Source organism: Suncus etruscus, chromosome 14 (assembly GCF_024139225.1).
Source record: "Suncus etruscus isolate mSunEtr1 chromosome 14, mSunEtr1.pri.cur, whole genome shotgun sequence".
NCBI classification, from domain to species: Eukaryota; Metazoa; Chordata; class Mammalia; order Eulipotyphla; family Soricidae; genus Suncus; species Suncus etruscus.
Window position 1 is genome coordinate 69,419,184 of NC_064861.1, and position 24,211 is coordinate 69,443,394.

General features: G+C 39.2%; 1 protein-coding gene across 1 annotated transcript in view; it reads left to right on the top strand.

Moving 5' to 3' along the window:
• CNTNAP4 (contactin associated protein family member 4) overlaps positions 1-24,211 on the top strand; it is a 284,718-nt gene that overhangs the window by 128,891 nt on the left and 131,616 nt on the right. The window contains exon 4 of the mRNA XM_049786330.1: positions 10,770-10,917. Within this exon, the coding sequence (XP_049642287.1) occupies positions 10,770-10,917 (148 nt within the window). The remainder of the gene's footprint in view (positions 1-10,769; positions 10,918-24,211) is intronic.

Here is a 24,211-nt window from a genome sequence, read left to right on the forward strand (position 1 = left end):
CCTTCCTTCCTTCCTTCCTTCCTTCCTTCCTTCCTTCCTTCCTTCCTTCCTTCCTTCCTTTTCATCCTTCCTGCCTTTTCTTCTGCCTTCCTGCCTTTTTTTCTTTCTTCCTCTTTTATTTCTTCTTCTTTTCCACCCTGTAGTGCTCAGGGGCTACTCCTCTCATGATGTTTGGTGGGGGGGGGGGCAAGGGGGACGACTCCTGGTGGTGCTCAGGTCACCATGCAGTGCCATATGCCACACGTCTTCACATCCTGAGCTTTTCTTGTTGTCCCTTGGAGAACTTTTAATTATTTCTTGCAGAAATGTCTTCTAGCAATTAATTATCTTGGTTCTTGTCTGTAAAAGTTTTATTTCACCTTCACTTTTGAAAGATAACTTCTCTGTCTGGATATAGCATTCTGGGTTTGTTCTTATTTTCCCCCCAACACTTTAATGTTTTTTTACTCCTCTCTTCTGGCTTTTCGTTTCCTGATGATAAATCCAATGTGATTCAATTCATATCCTTGCTCCTCTTTTGGTAAGGTATTTGTTTTTCTCTGGCTTCTTTTAAAGTCTTGTATTTATCTTTGGCTTTCTGCAGTTCTAATATAATATAACTCAGTATGGGCTTTATTTTACTTTCTAAACTCCTCATTTTTCTTTCAGCTTACCGGATTTATGGGTTAGCATCTGACATTAATTTTGGAAGGTCATTGGCCATTATTATTTCAAATATTTTTCTACTTCATTCTCTGTGTGCTTTCTGGCATTCAACTTTTGTACATATAACAACTTTGGTGATTATCCCACAGTTCTTGGATGCTCTTTTCTTTTTTTCTCTCACATTACAGTTTGGATAGTTTGTATTTTCTTATCTTCAAGCTCACTGATTCTTTCCTTGGCTCTGTTGACTCGTTTGAGATTCTCAACAAAGACTTCCTTCATTTGTTCATGTTTCTTCATTTCTCCCTCTCATAGTTTTTTTTTTATTTCTAGTATTTCCCTTGAATGCATAGTATCTACTTTTCCACCCTTGTTTTAAACTCCTGCTCTGATAACATTCACTTGGATGCCATCTGTGAATCAGTGCTCTGATTGTTTTGTCTCTGCAGACTATAGATTTTCTTCCTTTTGGCATGCTGTACCTTTTTTCTTTATCAAATTATTTTGAGTTACACAGTTACAAAGTTATTGATGATTGAATTTTACTCATTCAATGTTCCAACAGTCATCCCTTGACCAGTGCACACATTCTACCACCCAATGTCTCTTATTTATCTCTGCACCCCAGCCTGCCTCTATATGGCAGATACTTTTGTTCTCCCTCTTTTTTCTCTCAAAGGGAAATGGTGTTTTCCTTTGATAGGAGACTAAGGACCATCAAGTAGGATCACTATTTCTTCCTCAGTGGGATAAGGCTCTGGCTGACAAATGGTTTCCCTGGACACAGGCCTTTGGTACATAGAATACCAGCTCTATGAGAAATCTGCCCAAATCCGCCTACCACAAATGTACCCAAATATGTTTGTAGAAACCTTTCAGAAGTTTACTGAGAGCAAAGAAGGGTCCCTGGGATATAAAGGCCACAGAAATTTGCCTGACCTCTACCCACTAACCATGGCTTCTGTACTAGGTGGGCAGATACCAACTTTAGAGTAGTCTTGTCTTCCCAGATTCCAAAGTGGTGGTATGCTCTGGAACTTCTTCAGCTCAGGCTACTTTATCTGAGTGCCAGAGATGGTGTGACTTAAGCACCACCTCAGGTCTTGTATTCTCAACACTTCTGGAAGTTGGGGAGTTCAGATGGAGATGTCGACTCACATTGTTTCTGGTGAGATCCACTTTCTGAGTTCCTGGCTTCCAGGCATCAGCAGAGAAGAGCTCTGGTCTTGCTTCCTTATTTTTAAAGCACTTTATCCCAGATTGAGGCTCATCTTTGTGACTTGAACAAAATTTTATCACCCCTCAAATGTTCTGTTTCCAGATCCCATCATGTGGGGTTCAGTTGATGAGCTTTGAATGGACATGATCAGTATGTAGCAGCATGTTTTCTTTGTTTTTGGAGATGAGTTTCATACTCAGATGAACTAAGACTCTGTGAACTGAAATCATTCCCGGCAGGCTTTATGGGGCAATAAAGGGTGGAGAATATCAAATTTACATCGACCATATGCAAAGTCAGTTTCCTGCCTTCTATCCTACCTTTGGAGCCCAACCTTGGCTTTATGATGGATTTAAGAAAGGTAAATGACTTCAGTTTGTCCAACTATTTTATTGAGTTAGATCAGTTCTTTGAGTACATTGCCAATGTCTATCCCATAAAGTTGTATTTATGTGTATTTATGACTATCACTATCCCATGGAGAAAAAATTTTAGCTCTTCATTTCTTTTTCTGTCATAGGTAAAAACATTCTATATCAAACACTCATTTGTGTTTCTTCAGGATCTCTTTATGAAACATTTAAGTGTATTTACATCTGTGGTAAAAGAGGGACAAGGAAATTCTCTGATCATTTGAGGACAGTTTCGCTGAATTGGAAAGATGGAAGACTTAGTTTGAATCTCTAGGGGGCATTGTCTTTCTTCCTTGTCTTTGTCTGAAATTGATGACCCACTCACATTTCCACATGAAACCCGTGGAAACTTCCAGAGGATTCTATCTTGAAGAATTAAGTATAAATAATTGTCATCTTGGGACTGGTAAGATAGGTAGGGCATTTGCCTTGCAAGCAGCTGATCAAGGATGGATGATGGTTCAAATCCCAGCATCCCATATGGTCCCCCAAGCCAGGAGAGATTTCTGAGTGCAGAGCCACGAGTAATCCCTGAGCATGGCTGGGTGTGACCCTCCCCAAAAAATGTTGTCTCCATAGTACATTGTCCAGGGTCCACCCACAGTCTCAGATTCTTCTCTTCAGACACCTCTCTCACAGGGAAGGCCCAACTCGTAAGGTTTTCTTTCTGTGTCATGTGCCAGATCTTGGACATTTGATATTTCTTTTCACATTTTATTCCTCAGGTTTCATATTTCTTGGTTTTTGTTATAGAAGAGTTGTCTAGAATTTCCTAGCCTGCCATAACATAAAATAATTATTATTTTTAATATAATTTTTATTTTGATCATAGTGGCTTACATATTGTTGACAATAATATTTTAGGTACATATTTACATAAAATCAGGGGGGATTCCCATCACCAAATTGTCCTCCCTACACCTCCATTTTTGTCCTACCTCCCATATCCTCTTCCCTCACCCCCAGGGTTGCTAGAATATGTGGTCTCCTCTGTATCTAGCCTACTACTTAGTAGTCTTGCACCTGTTTGGTCCTGGTGCCTCCCTTATTTCCCCCTCTAACTGGGGGGGGGGGGCAGGACTAGCTAGTTCAAGTTATGTGGTTTTGTTTGAAGGAGAGAAAAGTAATAAACTGGGGTAAAAAAATAATTATTTTTAAGTTTAAAGTAACTTTCCATTGCAATCCAATGTAGTCTTCCATTGAGTCATACATATTTTACACTGCTCTAAAGTTAAACTTAATGCCCTTGTGTCTTCCATGAAATAATTGATTGCTGTGTTTAGTCGCCTAGGCCACATGAAGCTTGCATCTTTCAGGGGCTTTTCCTCAGTTGTCATTTTATCTCTTTGTCCTGAGAATTCCAACTCTTCTAGGCTAAAAGGGCCACACAATCTGATCTGTTGTTCCAACTCAGTGTCCTCATAGATTCTAACAGAATGATGAATACTCAGGACCTCGCTAAACTATTACATAATCTGGTAGCCCTTAACTATTTTGAAGAGATCTAGTATTTTCTGAAAGGTGTTATTGTCTGTTAATAAAATTCTATTCCCTAAAAATTTATTATATTCATAAAGTAAAGCTTGACTTTCTTATTTGGCGACTATACCCTCATATCACTGTAAATGAACTACATCCACGCTAAAAATAAAATCAACTTTCAATGACAGAGTTGCAGCGTCTTGCTCAAATTCTTGTTTTGAGGTTTTCTGTTTACATCTAAATATAGTTATGTTTTTATATGCAGATTTCAAATTTCTGAAAAGTTTTTATTTTTCTTTGCACTATTTTTCTTTTCTCTACTGAACAAGCTTGGGGGAAGCACACCTGGTAATGATTTATAACTAGCATCATAAAATAAAAACTTGACTGTCATCAGATAGCACTTGGCTGTGAAATCCTTAGTGTCTGCCTGCTAGCTGACTTGGTCAAAGGATTTGTACTTGGTTATAGATCAAGGAAAGTCACACAGATTTTCTTAAGAAGAGAGGCTAGAAGTTTTCTACTATTTGTCTCTTTGTTGCATTTCTACTACTATTACTATTTATTTTGGTGGAAGGTAAACAAATGTATATATAATTATGGATCCTGTTGTTTGTTTACATGTAGCTAGTTCCATGTTTCTGATAACAACTATGGGGTTCTTGGCCTGTTATGAAAAGCCAATTGAGATTTTCTTTTTATGCTTCTTGGCTGTCATAGATGAGTTGCTCAGTTTAATATTAAAAAAAAGAGAAATTAATGCTATTACACCTACTCATAAACTGTAGACTCACTAATGGAAACACATAAAATCCAGGAAAGATCTTTAATTCATTAACTCTATAAATTACATTGGTTGGACTACATTTCCAAACAATCTCTGATCACCTCATTGACTTGGAAAATCATCAAGTCACAAAGAAAAGAAAAATACAATTAAAGCTTTTTGATTTTTATCACCTAAGACATATCACCATCATTTTACTTGTAGATAGTTTCACACATGTGGCACTATAATAAGGTAGTCTTTTACCTTTCTGTCTTCTGTAGATTACCATTTATATGCGAGTCCCATTGATTCTAGATCATTTGTCTTGCATTTTTATTCCGCTTCAATAATCTTGAGAAAATGTACAGTTTAATAGAACAATTCTTTTGTTTATAAAGTCCACTGGCAGAGCTGGGTCCCTGTTCAGCAATAATCTTAGTTGCATTGCTCTCACATGTGTTGAGGATTTTAAATATAAATTAGGAGAGAAAGGGTGGGGGAGGCTCAGATAAAATAGCAAGTTTCCTTTAGGGTGAGCTGTTTGCTTTCATTTTCTGTTAGAATGAGGCCTTTTGATGACTTAGCCAAATTATGAGCTTTGAAGTCAGAAAAGCCTGGAATGAAGTTCTTCCTCTGCCACTTTCTTGCTGTGTGGCTTTAGGCGCATAACCTCTATAATTTTCATTATTCTCCATTTTCAAGTGGTTTCCAAAATGACAGTTTCCGAGGGTTGATGCAAATATTAACACAAAATAATGCATTTCTGCTGTCTTGACTTTTCAGCATACTTTCACATTGAAGACGTTTGGGTCGATGACACAGGATCCATTTGCTAATTACTCCTGTACTCTCAAGGAAGCCTTAGCAAGCCTATCTCCTAAAATTCTCTGAAAAAAATTTTTTCAATTAAATAGGGTGGAAGAAAAGAGCCCAATGTGACCACATGCTAGAAGAATAAAGAGGGTATACCAAGGGCCCCAAGGATAGATAACACAGTGGGTTGGGTCACACAACTCCCTCAGATTCAATCCCCACTCTGACCTATGGTCTGCCAAGCCTACCAGGAGTGATTTTGCTCACAGAGCAGAGTAATCCCTGAGCACAACCAGGTATGGTTAAAAAAAAAAAAGGGGAATAATGGGGCTGGAGAGATACCATGGAGGTAAGCCATTTGCCTTGCATGCAGAAGGTCGGTAGTTCAAGTCCCAGCATCCCATATGGTCCCCTGAGCCTGCCAGGAGCGATTTCTGAGCATAGAGCCAGGAGTAACCCCTGAGTGCTGCCAGATGTGACCCAAAAACAAAAAACCAAAAAACAACAAAAAAAAAAAGGCATAAAAGGTCTACAGTACATTTTAGTTGGAAATGCCCACAGACTCAGTGGATGAGGCATGAGATCTTGAAATACTCTTTCTCTTTTCTTCTTTTATTCTTTCAACAATCTTTAAAGTTTATTACTAATTGAAGAAATCTTGCTTTATAACATTATTTAAGTTTTGGTTGTATTTTATTAAAAATCATCCTGTATATATAATTTCACCACTAAAATGAGCAGTTCAGTCCTTCAACAGTTGGCTCCCAGTGTGCCTGTGCTCGGTGCATTTGTGGTTGTGGGATGAGCAGAGCAGACTTTCGGTTGGCCCTACCTCCTTCCAACTTCCTGTCTGTAGGCATTCATTGGTCCATTAGTCTGCAAGTTTGCTTTGGTTTTATGTAGTCCCTCTCTTTGTTTTAATCAACATATTAAGACATACAATGAAGTTCAGAATCTGTACTTAAGAGAAGACATTAATATCAATAGAGTTCTTTTTGGAAAAACATCATATTTAAATCCATAAATTCTTATAGCTCTGAAAATAAATCTTTAGAACAAATTAAGTGTCCTGGAGAAAAGATAGCATTTGAGATTGGCAACTCTTCTGCTCAGGGAAAATACAGTCTCAACTCCATTCCCCATTCACAAACATTCTGCAAAACTCCTGATAAATACGTTGTCTTAAAGAATCGTATGTGTTAAAAATCTTCAATAAGTGGAAAAATACAGTACAAATATTTTTGCTCACTGATAGTTAATGAGTAACGATCATGGAATTTTCATAGTCGTGTTGCTCAGAAAAAGTCATTTCAGGTGCCTAGAGTGCTACTCCATAATGTTCCTGCTTGCTCGTTCATTGTGCATACATCCTGTGTTTGTTTATTCTTTTATTTTGCCTTATTATATAATGAATGCAACTCATTAAAACATCCAGATGGCTGAAATGTGCGCCTTGAAAGTCTCATATTCCCCATCTCACCATTTCTCTCGCCCCTTATATAAGAGATAGCTGCTTAAAATTTTGATTGTGCCAGAATATTTTTTGTTACTTACACCAAGGTTCACATTTCTTCTTTATGTTCCCAGAATTCAAATAATTTATGAATCAATCAAGTAAATCATGGAAGGTTATCTAAAGACTTTTCCAAGCCACTCCCTCTCTGTGACCACCGTTACATGGCATCGCTTCTCCCAAATCTATATGATATGCTACATGTCTTAGTGGTATAGATCTAAAACTATAAATTAATATTCATTTTGAAAAAAATGTGAACTCCTTTGAAGTTCATCATCCTAATTTGTCATTTATTTGTTCACAGCAAAAAAGAATCATAATTAAGGATTATACTAGCCTGCCAATGCTACTCTGGAAAAGCCACAAGTGTAAGGAGGTCTAGTTGAAATTGGACATGTGAAGTTCAGGTTTTCAACCAGGCTAGTCACTACCCTGATTTAGGAATATTGTAAAGATAGACAGACACTGACCAAAACAGCCACATGTGTCACAAATGCAATCTCTCTTTTTCCCTCTCGCTTTCTCTCTCTCACAAACACACCACACACACAAACACACACATCACTTCAGTCTGAGCACTCTTTTGCCAGCAGCCTGAGTTTGGGAAATACTGTCATAAATGAAACCAATGTTTTTCATCAGCCATTCTAAAGAAAAAGTTGGAATAAGGGAACATTGAATTTTATATCCATATTCATGGTTTGACAGAAGTGGAACCTATTGTGTGGTGGAGGTGGTTTCCCCACCTATCTATTGGGTAGTGCAGTATTAATCATAGTTAATTTGACTTACCAACAACTCAATGTCAAATTTTGACCTGAGGAATAGGATGGGTCTTTCTTAATTTTTTGTTTTCATTTTTGTTTTTGTTTTTGGGCCACATCCATTGACGCTCAGGGGTTACTCCTGGCTATGTGCTCAGAAATCGCTCTTGACTTGCAAGGGGGGGGGCATATGGAACTTTGGGGGATTGAACTTCGGTCAGTGCTAGGCTAGCGCTTGCAAGACAGACACATTACCTCTAGCTTCACCGCTCTGGCCCCAGGATGGGTCTTTCTAAAAAGGTTTGGATATCTGAATCCAGATGCACAGGGGATAAACTCCCTCTCTCTTTTTCTTGGAATCCTTAACTAGAAACATGCTCTGACTTGTTTGCAGCATGCTGCCATGAGAAGCCTTGTGCACATGAGCACTTTGGACTCTAGGAGGCCATGGAACCGAGAAGCTTGCTGAGTGTGTCTTGCTATACTAAGGCGTTTCCAAACATGAACACCTAGTGCACATTCTATTGGAAGCCATTTTAAGCTAAGCCATCTTCTAGATATATGACCAAAGGCAGTAAGTGTCTGCTTTAATGTGGACCATCTTCTTATGGCAGAAACATAACAAATAATGCAATAAAGCTAGATCACCCTTGTCTCCAGAGTATATGGAGGAGAATAAAGATAAAAAAGACATACAGAGGAAAGGAAGAAGATGACAACAGGAAGTAATGGAAGACAGGTACATCAGTAGTATGGTGTGTGGTTTAGTTCTATATCCAACCACAAAGTGAACAACCCTAAAAACACAAAACTCTCAAAACATGCCTGCCAAGGTGACCAGCTATGAAGGTAGAAGGGAAAGTAGGGTTATTGATGGAGGAAAGTTGACAGTGGTGGTAGAATTGGTACTAGAATATTGTATGTCCAAAATGCAATCATTAATAACTTGGTAAATTGTTGTTCTTTAATAAAATAAGAAAAATGTAAAAGAATGACAATTAATGAAAGAGGATTTAAAAAATAAGCAAAAAAAGATGAGTGAATATGAGGAAAATAAGATCAGATTTGGAAGGTGCTAGGTACCCATGTCCTAGATTGTGATGTGGCAGACCTGGAAGAAAGAGGAACTGATGGAGCAGGATGTACAAAGACCTTTGGCTGGATGTTGATAATTGATGACTTTGTACAGAGTCTGCATTTATGCACCATGGTAAACGGAACATTAGGGTCACCCGGTTTAGTTTAGTTGATTGCCTTGTTGACTGCTCAAGGGGACAGGAATGGATAAAAAGAGACAGGGAACAGTGGAGGCCAAAAGTTGAGCATGAGCCCCTTGAGGTAGTTTTGGTAGTTTAATGCTTTCAGCTGGACTTGGGAGAAGAAAGATGCCAAACTTGAGACAGAATTTGCATTACCACTGTAATAAAATTACAATTGTTATTATTACAGAACCACTGGAAAAGTGGGTGAATGGGGACATGGTGCGAGTGGGTAGCAGATAGAGAATGGATAAACTAAGGAAACTCAAAATTAATTCGACTGTGAAACACCCACAATCCTCTTCCCTCAAATATGTATAAGAATCTATTTTGGTCAATTAGGTTAAGTAAAAAGAAAAGTTTGTGATTGGACGGAGCCCTCTCTGGGTATTGGTTTGTCTCACACAGTCCCCCTAACTTTAACTGATCTGCTTGGTTGATGAAGCCAGGCATGGCAAGGAAGGAGCCATAAAAAAAAAGCCAGAACAGAACATAGCTTTGTCCAATATTTTTCTCATCCATGTGTTAATTATTATAATTTAAAAAAATTGGAATGAGGAAGAGCAGAGGATAGGTAGAGGAGAAAGGGGGGAGAAAAGCCATTGAAATGAAATATAAATAACCACTACTTGCTCATTCTAACTTTTTCATAAATGGACCCATACTATATGTCCTGTAGGAAGAAACAAAAGCTGCTTAAAGGTTGGGGTTGCAAGGTGGTAGTGTTGAAGTTAGTTGATTATATGTTGGGGAGCGGCTTCCTAAGAATATGGAAGGTACAGAATCAGCTCCAGGCCTTCCTGCATCCTAGTTACACAAATGCCAGAGGGTATTTTTTTCACCCCATGGCCTTTAATTTACTCCTCTGCCATTTAACTGTGCTAGCAGAAGCAACATTCCTCTGGTCTTCCCAGCTCTCACATTCTAGAATGAACTTCAAAGTCTAATTGCGTGTCTTTTCAAATTATTACGACTTCCCACATTTCTCAACCATTTTTAATGTGCCAGAAGTGTAGTGGCCTCTTCTCGGAATGTAGTTCTGATTAGAAGGTTGAATGGTGCTTTCGTGTATGTTAAGAAATCAAATTAAAAAATAAATATAAAATTCAGATGACAAGGGGAAGCAAAAGCAATGTTCAGAATGTTATTTCTTCTTGGCAAGCTCCGCTGCCTTTTTGGTGAATCAGATAATAGTTTGTGACTATAGAAAAACTTTTTCAATATGTGTGCTAGGTACCATATAGAGACACTATTAGGCCTAATCTCTACTTTATAGAAACAAACGTGATAAAGATATAATCTTCTCAAGATATAATCATCAAGATATAAAACTGGTTTAATGTGAAGGATGGACTTTAAATTTTTCTGTCTTTTATTTTTCTACAGTGGGGGTAGGTATTTGGTGGTTTAGGGGTCACTCATGGTGGTGCTGGGGAACTATATGCATTGAACCAAGGTCAGGCACACAGAATGCAAGTTCTTAAACCTCTATACTCTCTCTTCAGCCCAAAGCTACTCTTAACCTAAAGTTTAGGAAGAAGTAAATTGTTTTTGGTGAATGAATATTTTGGGCTTAACTGTTCATAGTATTTTACAACTAGAAATGGACTTCATATTGATATTCCTAGGATAGTTGTGTGACAATAAGGAATGGACTCCAAACCTGATTCTCCTAGAGTAGCTGTGTTACAGTATGAAAGGGACTTCATACCTGATTTTCCTAGGGTAGTTGTGTTACAATATGAAAGAGTTCATACCTAATTGTTCTAGGGCATCTGTATTACAATAAGGAAGCAAACCAGATATTGTACCTTTTCCTTCTAAGCTCCTCTACCAGGTAAAGGCAAGTCCTCAAAAAGGCTGAATGCTTTCTTTCTCTTTCCTTCCAGGGCTTTTCTGGGAATGCAAATGCAGACAGTGTTGTGTACTACAGACTGCAACCCTCCATCAAAGCCAGATTTCTGCGCTTCATCCCTTTAGAATGGAACCCCAAGGGCAGAATTGGAATGCGGATTGAGGTGTTTGGATGCACCTACAGTAAGTGTTTGTTTCTCTCACACACTGAAATAGATATCACAGGAGATCTTAAAACGCCAAACTGTACACTGAAATTGACTTTGTGACTGTGTAAAAAAATAGAAAGGTCAGAATGGTTTCTGCAGGAAAAATTGTTTTTTTTTCTTTTCGTGTGTGTGTGTGTGTGTGTGTGTGTGTGTGTGCACTTGCACCCCTACATGCCAATATTGACTTTTGTGCTCAATTGTTTTATATATTAAATCAGTAATGCAAGTACTCTGCAGTTAAGTTCACAGAGACAGAGAGATGGTGACCAGATCCTAGCTTTTAAATATCAAGGCCAGAGGGATAACACAGTGATTAGGGTGTTAGACCTACACAAGGCTGACCCACATTTGCACAGCATTATGGTCACCCAAGTGTTGCCAGAAGTGACCCAATAGTAAGCACAGAACCAATAGTAAGCACAGTCAACTGATGACCCCAAACCAAAACCCAAAACAAAAGAACAACGGCCAAAAAATGACCATCAGGGGCTAGACAGCTAGCAAAGGAGGCAGGACATTTGCCTTGCATGTGGTTGACTCAGGTTCAATCCTGGGCATCCCATATGGTTTCCCAAGCACACCAGGAGTAATTTTTGAGTGCAGAGCCCAGGAGAAACAGTTCCTGAGTACTGCCAAGTGTGATCCCCAAACAAGAAAGCAAGCAAACAAATAAACAAACAAAAAACAAAGAAAGATTATCAGAGCTTCCTTCCCCACATTGTACTAGATCTGATGAGGTTGTATCTGTCTTCTCAGGAATTAAGTAAAGAAAACTGCTGTGTTCTCTTTAGTGCAACCAATCCTCAGTTGGGAGACCAGAGAATCTTTTTGCTCTCAAGCCTAAAAATAATATGTCCCAGACTCGCTTTTAAATATGCTATGACTTTAGCATCAATTAATGGAAAAGGTAGACTCAAATTATAAAATGTTTGTGAAATACCTTCAACTAAAGGAACTAAAGAGAAACCACTGATTTCACTTAGGCGCCTCTTAATGAAGCATTTTATTAGGTCTCCTAGTGGGGAAGGGCCCTCAGAGTTATTGATAACCCACCTCAAGCCACACCTTCCTGTGAGATGCCCTTTTACGAGCCAACAGTGAGTCAGAGCCACAGTCCACAATGACCAGAGGAGCAGTCTGAGGGAGGAGGCGATTCGGTCATTTGCTCAGTGCCTCCCTATTATATTAGCACATGGGGGAGTTGGAGACAGGAGCTTGGGAGGGCCCCAATTCCTGACAACCTGACTTTCCCTTCTAGCAGACCTTTGTGCTTCCCCCTTTTCACGCCTCTTTGACTATTCTGTGATGTTGATCCAGTTAGGACTCACTTCTCTTCAAGCTCTTGATTAAAAAAAAAAAAGAAAAAGAAAAAGAAAAAGACCTCACATAGAGAGAGGCTGGAAATCCCAGCAGTTGCCTAAAATGCATCAGACAGAGAACCTATGAGGTTCTGCTGGCAAGAGGCTTCCTGCATGTGGAGGAATAGTGCCAGTTTCTGCCTGCACCACTGGATAGGCAAACCTTTGATTCCTACCCAGAATAATTGCTATATGTTGTCTAGGGGCACAGAAATAGCCACTGTTTGCATTAATTGCTGCAACTCTCAAATTAGCCCCCTTTTTCATGCTCCTTATGTGCCTGGCTTATATGAAGTGACCAGATGAGTGGTATTGGTAGCTGTTCAGTCTGCCCCGTCCCCCTCCCATTTGAAAATGAGAACAGCTTATCTAAGTTGATTTGCTCAGACCTCTCAGGGAGGGAGTGACAGGCTGGGTCTGAGCCAGGTGCCAGACACCAGAACCCGAAGTCCCGCACCTGCCAGGCACTGAAGCAGAGATGAGCCATGGGCAGCTTCCTGCTCGCCATCTGCCTGACATGCTGCTGCTTTTCCTGGCTTCAGCTGCCCAGTGTCACTGCCCTGTGACGTGTGAGCTGCTGCTTCAGTTGAATCACATCACCCTTGACACAGTCCCAACAAAGCTTGCTGTAAAATGGGATGAAGGATATGGAATTCTGAACAATCAGCCTCACTATTTCTTCTCCTTCTTCTCCTTCTCCTTCTTCTCCTTCTCCTTCTCCTTCTTCTCCTTCTCCTTCTTCTCCTTCTCCTTCTTCTCCTTCTCCTTCTTCTTCTTCTTCTTCTTCTTCTTCTTCTTCTTCTTCTTCTTCTTCTTCTTCTTCTTCTTCTTCTTCTTCTTCTCCTTCTTCTTCTTCTTCTTCTTTCTTCTTCATCATCATCTTCTTCATCTCCTCCTCCCTTTTCTTTTTCCTTCTTCTCCTCCTCTTTCTCCTTCTTTTCTTTTTCTCCTCCTCATCCTCCTCTTTCTTCTTCTTTTCTTATCTTCTTTTTCTTATCTTTCTTCTTCTTCTTCTTCTTCTTCTTCCTCCTCCTCCTCCTCCTCCTCCTTCTTGTCTTTTTCCTTCTCCTCCTCCTTCTCCACCACCTTCTCCTTCTCTACCATCTCCTCTACTTTTTCCTCCTCTTCCTCTTCCATTTCCTCCTCCTCCTTCTCTTCTCCTCTTTCTCCTCTTATTCTTCGTCTTCCTCCTCTTCTTTATCCTCCTCTTCTATTTGATGACTGAGGATGGGGGTACCCAATTAGCAGTGTTCCTGGCAAACTTGGTTTCAAGGATTGCTCACTTACGGTGTAGTAGTTCACAATGTCATTACAGCTAGGGATGGGGAATGGGGCTCAGAATCGAACTAACTCATTGCCTTGCTCCTGTCAAACTCCACCATGGAGCTGCTTCTCCAAAGCAGCTTTGGATCATAGCAGTGTCACTGCTGCATGTCGAAAACTTAGTAACAGAGTTCAAGATCCTTCTTCTTTCTAGTGAATTCCCACCTTGTGCAGCGCATCCACCTGGCAAAATATTTACTTTTCATAGTGTAATAATAACTAACAATCATTGACTACTGACTTTTCAGTAGTCTATACTTTTTAATAAACGTTCTAATTGAATCCTTAAAATCAGCCATCTTAATAGAGCCATAGAAATATTAAGCAATTTTCCTAATAGCACACACTTAATACACATTCAATCCGGGATGTAAATGTGTTCATTTAACAAGGCAGCTAATCATTGATTTGCTGAAACGAATGTGCCTCTTCAGAAGGACAGTGTTGCCAAGTGCATCATCCTGAGTTCTCCGCTGCCCTGTATTCACTTGTTTGTGACCCCCACATGCCTGGCCTCTGACCCAGCCTCTCTTTGATTAACCAGCAGACACACAGGTGCATTCTTTGCATGACAGCTTTGGTCAGAGTTCCTCAGCAAGCACATCATCTGTGGATTCAATCAACTGCCTTTTCCCCTTGACCCACGCACTCGAGGAAGTGGTCCCAAGAGCATGAGTGATTTTCAACTCAAACAGAATATGTACGGGGAAATGAGAAGTCAGAATGCAACATAAAGTGACTGTGGGTAATTTTTTGGGGAGTGGGGAAAAATGGTGAAGGAACTAACTCAATGGAAAAATACTCTCATGCATTACCTTCAAGTAACCCCCAAATAGGTTGGGGTAATCATCTCCTGGGAATTTATTTGATCCAAATGACTCTAATTCCTCAGTGATGACACAGTCATACTCACATTGTGCCCTTATTCCTAGCATATATTCATTGCCAAATGTATCTTTACCCAAGCAGACTGCAATAGCACTGTCATTTATTGGACAGCTAATAGGTGTCAGATATGATTCTTGCTGGCATTTTCGGATTTATTTCTAACAATACACTGGAGTAGGTGCTTGGATATTACTAATTTGTGCAGGATTAAGAGGAGCTGAGCAGAGATATCTGCTGGCTGAGCCCTCTGGCTTGTTCTGGGCTGTCAGACAGAAATAGTCAGGCCCATCAGTTTCCCATGGGTGCAAGAAGAGCTACAAATGCTTTCAACCCCAGAATCCAGCCACAAGAGATTGTCTGAAACTCCCCTTGATTAGCTCGGATCCAAGATCAGACTTGTTTTTCTACAGATATGCAGAGCAGTTTTCCCATAATCCCTCAAAAAAGGAAAGGCAGGGCTGGGGAGTAGACTGGAGGATCCTGAATGACAGTCACAGGAACTAATATTGGCAATGAAAGGAGCCTCTCCTGGGTTGGAGCAAGGCCTGAGGAAATGCCTGCAGGTTAGCAGTCCCTGTGTCCCTGTCCCCATCTGCACTATGTTAATGCATTTCCGTGGGGTACTTTGCTAAGAGCCGTTAGTGTCTGACCTGGAGGAAAAGGAAACAAAAAATCTGGAACGTTTCAGGATCACAAAGCCTGTATGTTAATCTCAGATTTAAAAATCAGAACCTTGAGACCAGAAAATTAAACAGGGGTGACTTGTATGCTGCCAATCCCTATTAGATCCTCAGCAATATATGGCACCCAGTGTATCTCCAGGAGTGACCTCCCTAAACATAGAGTCAGGAGTAGCCACTGCCTTCCTTTCGGTACTGCATCCCGAAGCCCAACTTTCCCTACATAAGTCAATAAAATCAAAGCCCTCTCTTTCCAAAAACAATGTTCTTGATGATGGTAGGATTCATATGAACACTCAGATTTAAATGTGTACTGATATTTGTTCAAAGAGAACTCTACTAAGTATTGGGTATAGGGAAGGATTTCTAAAGTAATTTAGAATTACTGTGAAATTATTTAGAGTTATTATGGAACTTTAAAGTAATTCTTAGGAAGAAATTCTAGAGTAATTTTGGACAAGATAATTAGACTATCTCATAAAGACTATACAAAATCCATGCAAAATACTTCCATGAATGAAGGGCATAAAGAGCAAAGGGCTCAGTAAATTGAGGCTGGTAAAAAGAAATTCTATAGCAATAGATTTAGAAGGTGAAATGCAGAGATCTTTTACCTAGGTGGCCAGGGAGAAGAGTCCAGCTAGGAGACTGTTGGTGTGCTAAGGGTGGTGTGCTTTACTCAAGCCCCAGAATAAGCACTGTGTGGATCTTAATTTAGATTAAAATGAGGGGTACAGGTCAGAGGCTTCTCCCCTGGTTTGTACAAATGACAGTGAAGTCTCAGATTAGAAAACCAGAAACTAGAGAAAAGAGGGTCCCTGGTTTGAATTAAGTACAAACTACACTGAGTTTTTTGGGCCACAAGAACCTAGAGATTCATGTAAGGGAACCCTCAGCTGCCAAATTAGAAGATTGTTTATTTGTCGGGAATGCATACTGTGAGTGTATACTCTAGAATAAAGATACTCTGCAAAGTAAAAGAAGAGAAAATTTATCCCATGGTTGATTCATTGAGCTTAAGTGCCTGTAAAAGATGGAAGATTGAAAATCTGAACTTGGGTTGAAGAAATAGAATGGAAATCTATAGAAATGTCATTTTTACTAAATAACATTCCTCTTGATGGCATTACTATGAAAAATAAGTACAAAGTACTATGTTTGAACAGTTATTGATGTTTTTGAAAAGAAGACAGGCGTTGCTGTCACGATTAAGTAGGTCATGGACACTGCTTCTGTTGTAGTCTGATTTTTGTTTGTTTTTGTTTGGGGGCCACATTTGTCAACACACAGGGATTACTCCTGGCTCTGTGCTCAGGAATCACTCCTGGCAGGCTTGGGGAACTATACCAGATGCCAGGGATCAAACCCAAGTCAGATCTGGGTTGGCTGTATGCAAGGAAAATGTCTACCCATCCTACCCACTGTGCTATTACTCCAGTCCCATAGTCTGAATTTTTATGGCACCCAACCTCTCCCTACTACACACACTCTCCTGTGTGGGAGAGTAAAGTATTGGCTAAAACTATCGATGCCAGGCTGTCCTCTGAATGTTTCAGGGAAATGGGGTGTTGGGAAGACCACACATAATTTTATTACCCTCTCTCCCAATGAGTTGCAGCAATAACTTGTTATGAAGGAGCATCAAGTGAATGGAAAATCCATATCAAAGAGCTTGTTCTACTTTTATGTCCAGTACCCTTGAAGTTGTTTCCTGTGTAATGAGAGAAGTCAAAGCTAAATTTTATGGGCTCAAAGGGAAAGTATAAATTTCAAATGTCTTGTCTGGAGCAGCTGTGTGCATGTTTATAGATCTAGACATCCAGAAAAGAGAGGTACCTAAGGAAAGAACTAGTAGAAGACACACCCCCCCTTAAAAAAAAAAAAGGAAGAGTTCGATGATAAAGAAATACTACTCTACTAAATGTCCCAAAGAAAAATAAACAAAGGCCAAGAAGAGAAAATGACTGGGTGAAAGTGAATGTGCCTGCCAGGTCCTTACAAAGTGGCAATTAAGCCACAGGAGATAATGTTCTTTAATTGTGGATGAATTGAGAGGTAATTGCCCTTAGTATAAATAGTAAGTTTCCTTTTCTCCAGTTTTTGCATAAACATCTCTATTTTGCAATCCATGATCTTTCCTCCCTTGTCTTCAATAGAATAAAAAAGTTCCATTGCCCAGCCTTAGTGAACTGACATGCCTTCGTGTTTATTTCTAGACTTAGGGTCTTTGAGTAATGCTCATGGCACTTGCCACTCACACCTACAGCAAGTACCCTACCTGCTGTCCTAGTGCTCCAGACCCAGAAATGTTGAGTTTTTGATTAGTCTGCTTATTTACTTAAGTGCAGACTATTTAGAAAAAAAATTATGGATTCTATTTAAGGCACGGACATAAGTCAATAATTACAAATGCAGGTGAACTTTTAAAAAATACGACAGTGCCCTTTATAATATATAAGAAAAAGTCAATATACTTTTTGGAACATTGGAAAGTTGAAACTACTTACATCAGTAGGTTTCAGTTTAGAAAATATATCAAGAGCAAATAGAAGAAAGTAGCATGAGAAGTGCAAATTTCACAGAGAATTAGGCAACTAAAGGTTTTTAATCAGCATGTTGATCTCCCAGACAGGTTGTCTGGTCATGGAAGAAATGTAAAGCTGCACATTCAATTAAATTTACTTTATAGAATAACAGAAATCAAATTCAGTGCCTGTTTATTGGGCAACTCCTATATGTTAAATAGTGAAAGAGCAGTTGCTAGGGATTTCTAATCCTTGCTCTCAAATTGTCCATCAGCTAACTCTGTAACTGAGGAATTATAATTCATGTTAAAATTTAAGAAAGAGAAAGAAAAAGGAGTAAAATGTTTAAAAAAGAGAGGTAGATTGGTTTGGCCTAAAATATAAAAGAGGATAAATTCCAAAAAGACTATAAAAAGATTTATAGTCTTAAGATTTCAAATTTGATAAGTGAAATCATATAAAATTTAAAATTAGCCTAATTAAATACTTAAATGAAGAAAATTCACCAAGGTTATATTAAAAGAATTCAGAACCAACTGAAGAGTTTTTATGACTAAAGGTGTAAATATCTTGGTATTAGTTCTAAAATATATTAGATGCGCGTAAGTGAATGAAGCATTTATCCCATTTTCCTATGCAATCTCTATCAGAAGGAAAATAAAGAGAAGACATGAATTTCTCTTCAAAACTATATTCCTGGTAATATAGAAGAAATAATAGAACATTTAAGCCCATTTTCAATAATAATAAGGTTAATGAATGAACTTAATGATTACAGAAGTTCTTATGCAGATGTACCAAAAAAAGTTTTGCTTTTGGAACTAGTCATGGCAGGGGGAATATTTATTGGATTAGTTTTCTGCCTGAAACAATGATAACATATTTTATATATAATGTATAAATATATAATTAGAAATATGCTATTTAAAATTAGCAGAGTATCAATATATAATTCAGAAATTATAATAGCTATAGCAACAAATATGAAATAAACTCTATAATCTAGGTTATTTATTTATTTAAATAATTCTGCTAACTTGAGAAGACTATTCAGTGAGGAACAAAAAGCAAACTAGTCATATTTAAGTAACTTTCCTTGCCGACCTTTCTCCTTTCCTCCCTTCTCCATTCTTTAATCTGCCTCCCTCCTTCCTTCCTTCCTTCCTTCCTTCCTTCCTTCCTTCCTTCCTTCCTTCCTTCCTTCCTTCCTTCCTTCCTTCCTTCCTTCCTTCCTCCCTCCCTCCCTCCCTCCCTCCCTCCCTCCCTCCCTCCCTCCCTCCCTCCTTCCTTCCCTCCCTCCCTCCTTCCTTCCTTCCTTCCTTCCTTCCTTCCTTCCTTCCTTCCTTCCTTCCTTCCTTCCTTCCTTCGTTCCTCCCTCCTTCTTTCCTTCCTTCCTTCCTTCCTTCCTTCCTTCCTTCCTTCCTTCCTTCCTTCCTTCCTTCCTTCCTTCCTTCCTTCCTTCCTTCCTTCCTTCCTTCATTCATTCTTCCTTCCTTTTCTCCCTTTCCGCTCCTCCTCTCCTTTTTTTTTTCCTCTTTTCTCTCCCCTCCTTTCCAGGAGTGACCCTTAGTGGTGTCGAGAATCAAACTAGGGTCAACCACATGCAGTGAGAGGGAGATATTTTTTTAACAGTTACACTTTGGTGTGTGTGTGTGTGTGTGTGTGTGTGTGTGTGTGTGTGTGTGTGTATCTGTGTGCACATCTGGCAGGACTCAGCAGCCATTTCTGGCTCTGTGCTCTGGGGTTACTCCGAGCAGAGTTTCAGAAACTGTATGTTGTGCTAGTGATTGGACTTGGCCACATACAAGGCACACTAGCTTCTTATCTCCTCTACTCTCTCACGGTCCCATGAGACTTTTTCTTTAAAATGCATCTCATTTTTTAAAAGTCATTAAATTTTATCAGCATAAATATTTTTATACATTTGTCAATTTGCTGGGTATCAGGTTTGCCAAAGTAACCAGGATTTACTAGGCTGACAAGCCAGAGTTCAGCATTGAAGGTTCAGAATGGCAAGAAATTTAGATACTTCAGGAAGAATACTGAAGGTGGGGAGAAGGGGGAAAGGTCAATGACCCAGCTCTGGCACACAAACTTAAATTCTTGGCTGATTCCTGAACTTTACTTGCTCAACAATTGCTACCTGCATGTTCAGGTGAAAGCTAAAGGATGGAGAGTCCAGTCTTTGAGGTGTCAACTTCTGCCTGGGGCTGGAAAGATAATTTCAATCATTCCATTTCTCCCTTTAAAAAAGACTTAGTAACCATCTGCTTCAACAGAAAGAATGTTAGGGCATTGCCTTAGGAGGAAAGACCCTAACAATGGGAGGGCAACTGAGGGTTAAAGAGATAGAGCTGGCATCAAACAAAGGGGTTCTTTATCTTTCTCCCCCCTCCCTCCTCCAATTATCCTCGCCCACCTTCCTTCCTCATCCACCTCATCCTTCTTTATCCCCAAGCCTTACTGATGGATGATTTTTCTCATCCTGAAATAGATGATCAGCTTAAACAACCATTCCTCTGTGATGTCACCCCTAATTTAGGCATTTTAGAACTTTCTGTTCAGAATGCTCCTGCCACTCTGCTTTTTCTTTTCACAGCTCCACTTCCAATTTATAATTGATCTACTCACATGAGGTGTGTTAGTTGCCTAATGTCTGCCTTTTCCTTAACATGTGAAAGTTAGAAAGTTCTAACCTGTGAAAGTAAGAATGTGTTCATTGTAACAACACTAGAATCATTCTCCACGGATTGCAAAGAAGGAAGCCTTTAAATAACTGAAAAATCCAAATAGGTAAAAACAACAAAAACCCAATGTCCTTCAGGGACACAATCATGTGTCCTTGCCCTAGTAGAGAAGGTACCACTTTCATATCTATTATAAAAGGTTAATTTGGGTTAGTATTTACATGCCAGTGATCATCTTTGTTCCCAGCACCTCCTGGAGCCAGACAAAGCTTAACTCAATCTATTTAAAACCATGATGGTGAGGTTACCTTTTGCCTGCGGTTATTCGAAGCACTTGATCCTGTGCCTCTTCCTCTTTATTGTATTAATTTTAGTTGTTTTAAACTTAAGAGTCCCTTAAATCATTCTGTGTGCTTCTACTGCTACTATGCAAAAATAGTACGACTGATTTCCTGTCGCTTCCCCCAGAGCGTGGTCTCTCACCCGGCCATCTCTTTAAAACCCAATTCAGTAATGCAGATCTCAAGTGCCTATACATCATGCCATGGCTTTAATATTTCACCATCTAACTGTTGAATGGTGACTCAGTCTGATTTATGTTTCTTAGAAGTCAAATTTGAACCTCTGTTTTGTAATTCATAGGTTATAATTTCCAAATAAACAGTATGCAGTTTGTAAGGCTGACTTCAGGTTTAGCTAAGAGGAGTTTGGTCCATAGCTCTTTCTCAAGTGATCGTCTTCTTTTGTGTTGAAAATGTTTGGTGGTGATTCCCAGGCAATTGATAGGAGATGATTCTCTTGTCTTTTTTTTTTTTTTTCAAAATTCTTATATTCATTTATATAACCTTGAAATGTCACTTTGCTATCTTTTAAGAATAGGTCTTCCATATTTTCTGTTCCATCCCCCCCCCCTTTTTTTAAGCTTCTTAGTCAACTGACTTCATCAATAATGCAGTGATTCATAGTTTAACTCACAGAATCAATTTCTCTCTGCAACATCTTTCAGGGACAAGTTTCTACCACCTCCACAATTTTCACAATTTTCTGCAAGTGCCACCTATGGTATGAATAAATAAAACATTTGTTTTCCATGGTTCCATTCAATATGCAATAAAGTGATTCATTTCCAGAGAATGGCTTCTGTTGCCTCATTTTCTTCCTGTCACATAACCTTCATGCTCTTGCCTGCCTCCAAATCACCGAGGAATGTACATTTCCGGGAATGTTCTTGGAGGTTCTAATTTGGCAAACCTCAGGCAGAATCCAGGGAACTGAATGTTGATGGGAACCCCAAGAACTTTTCCTCAATTGATTCCCATGTGACTGGCCTGTCAAACTATGTTGAACAAAGCCTGAGTTGATTTATGTAAGCTTTTCTCAGTAAGTGCAGAGTGAAGAGGACATTGTTTTTCCAACTGGTCTTCTCTTATTATTTGAAAAGCCCCAAACTGTTGGGGCAAGGATAGCTGCCAGGTCAAGAAGAAGGTATCATGGGGAGCAATGTTTGAGTGTAATATATGGAGAACTAGGACAAAGCTATTGACTGCTCATAGAGGAAGAGTATTTCTCCAGTAGTTGACATCCTTCTTGAAGACTATATGGATCCACTCTTTGTAAACATGACAGAGATGGTTTGGGACCTAGCACAGCTGCAGATGCCAAGCTCTGAGCCTCAACATGAGTCATCACATCTCAGGGAAAGTGTGTGTCTTCCCCTGATAGATGCTAAGTACCTCAAGCAACAAATGCTCTTTGTTTTTAATGTTTTTGCCTTCTCAGTGTTGCCAGAAAGTCTTCATAAATAAGCTGCAAAGAAAAGAGCAGAGAATACACATTTACACAATACTACTTGTGACACCAACTCCCTCGGAGACATTTGAATGTTTCTTTCTCTTGGGAAATTCTTCATTCTATAAGAGATTGTATTTCTGAGGCATGCAAATAAAGCCAACTAGATCTCTTTACCGAGCTCACTGGGAGAATTGATAGGAGAGCAGGGACTGCAATCTTTATGAGTCTCTTTTGTCCTGGATTTCTTCTCTAAATGAGAAAATGTGAGATAGAGGCATTTACTGAGGATTCAGGTCACCCACAATTGTGGCGAGTCACTTAGGCATTAGCTGACAGACTGAGAAAAAGCCACAGAGCCAGGGAATGGTTCAGAAGCATTAATTTTACAATACAACCTGGCAATGACATTGATAATTGAGAGTTTTTTGAGAACTTAAGAAAGTCATTCTTTTACTTCTAAATAAATGCAGCAAATACTTTTAGAAACTTTTTTATTTTGGTTTATGGGCCACACCCATTTGACGCTCAGGGGTTATTTCTGGCTATGTGCTCAGAAATCGCCCCTGGCTTGGGGGGACCATATGGGACATTGGGGGATCGAATCGCGGTCTGTCCGCTTGCAAGGCAGACACCTTACCTCTAGCGCCACCTTCCCCGCCCCTAGAAACTATTTTTGCTGAACTTTTTTCCTGCTCCGATATTGAAATGATGGAATAGCATTAGCATTTGTAGTAGTTACTACATATTGAATTCTAATAATGTGCAAGCAAATATTCATAAGTTTTTCAAGCTTACACAGCAACAGTAATCCTATGAAGAATAACTATTATTTCTATGTTGCAGATAAGGAGATAGATACTAGAGGAATAACTAATATGCTGTGGAAAAATAATGCCCTGAAATCTATATCTATGCCATATTACATGACAAAATTACTTTATTTGTGTATGTAATTGAGTGATCTCGAGATAGAGAGATTATTTTGGACTATCCAGTAGAATCACTAGCATTCTTATAAAAGAGTGTCAGGAAGATCAAAGTGAGAAATGGGAGGAAACATAGAGAAGACAGAGATAGACAGAGCTGGAGAAAACAGACAGTATCTTCTGCAATGAAGTTTCCAGAAGGGCAGCCCTTACCAATACCTTGGCTTTGGAACCCATGAAGTCCAAAGTAATTAATACTAAATTCGTATTGTTTGATGCAATCAAGTTTGTGGTGAGCTCTTATAGGAATGTAAGGAACATGCAGTTAATTAGAGAGGAACAGATACAAAATTATCTCTCTCATCTGTGGGTAGAAGGCAACATAGTAAGAGAATAACAAATGGCCAAAGACTACAGAACTGGAGAACTGGTCAAAGAACTGTATGAACTGCACTTTCCATGGTTTGGAGGACAGCGGGAGTGTTTGATGGGTGAGGACAGTCTGGTATAGGTTGTGGTATTGGAACATTCTAGGCATAAACAGTCTAATAAATCTTGATGCCAAAAATGATTTCTTTTTATTTTAAAGAAAAGTAAAAGCCATGTGACATAGTGATGATATAAATACACCCAAACGGATTGTCTTATGAAACTAGCAAACACTATCACATATGCTCAAAATGTGCTAGCCCATGGGAATTGAATGTGCCCAAACAATAGACAACTTGTTCTTTGAAAATTAGAATCCAGGCCACAGAGATAGCACAGGACGTAAGGTGCTGGCCTTGCACATGGCTGATTCTGATTCAATTCCTGGTACTGTGTATAATCAATTCCCCTAGCACCTGCAGAAGTAATCTTTGAACACAAACCTAGGAGTAAACTCTGAAGATATTCAGATGTTTACATCCAAGCAAAAAAACTATACTAATAGTTTTACCCCCACTACAAACAACAACGACAACAACAAATTCCATAAAATTAAAAATATATGTTCTCCTTATAGTGAGAGAGGTGTAGCGGAATCACATTATTTATATTGACATCATCCAATAGTTAAAATGATAACCTGTTAACAAGCATTGTAGTA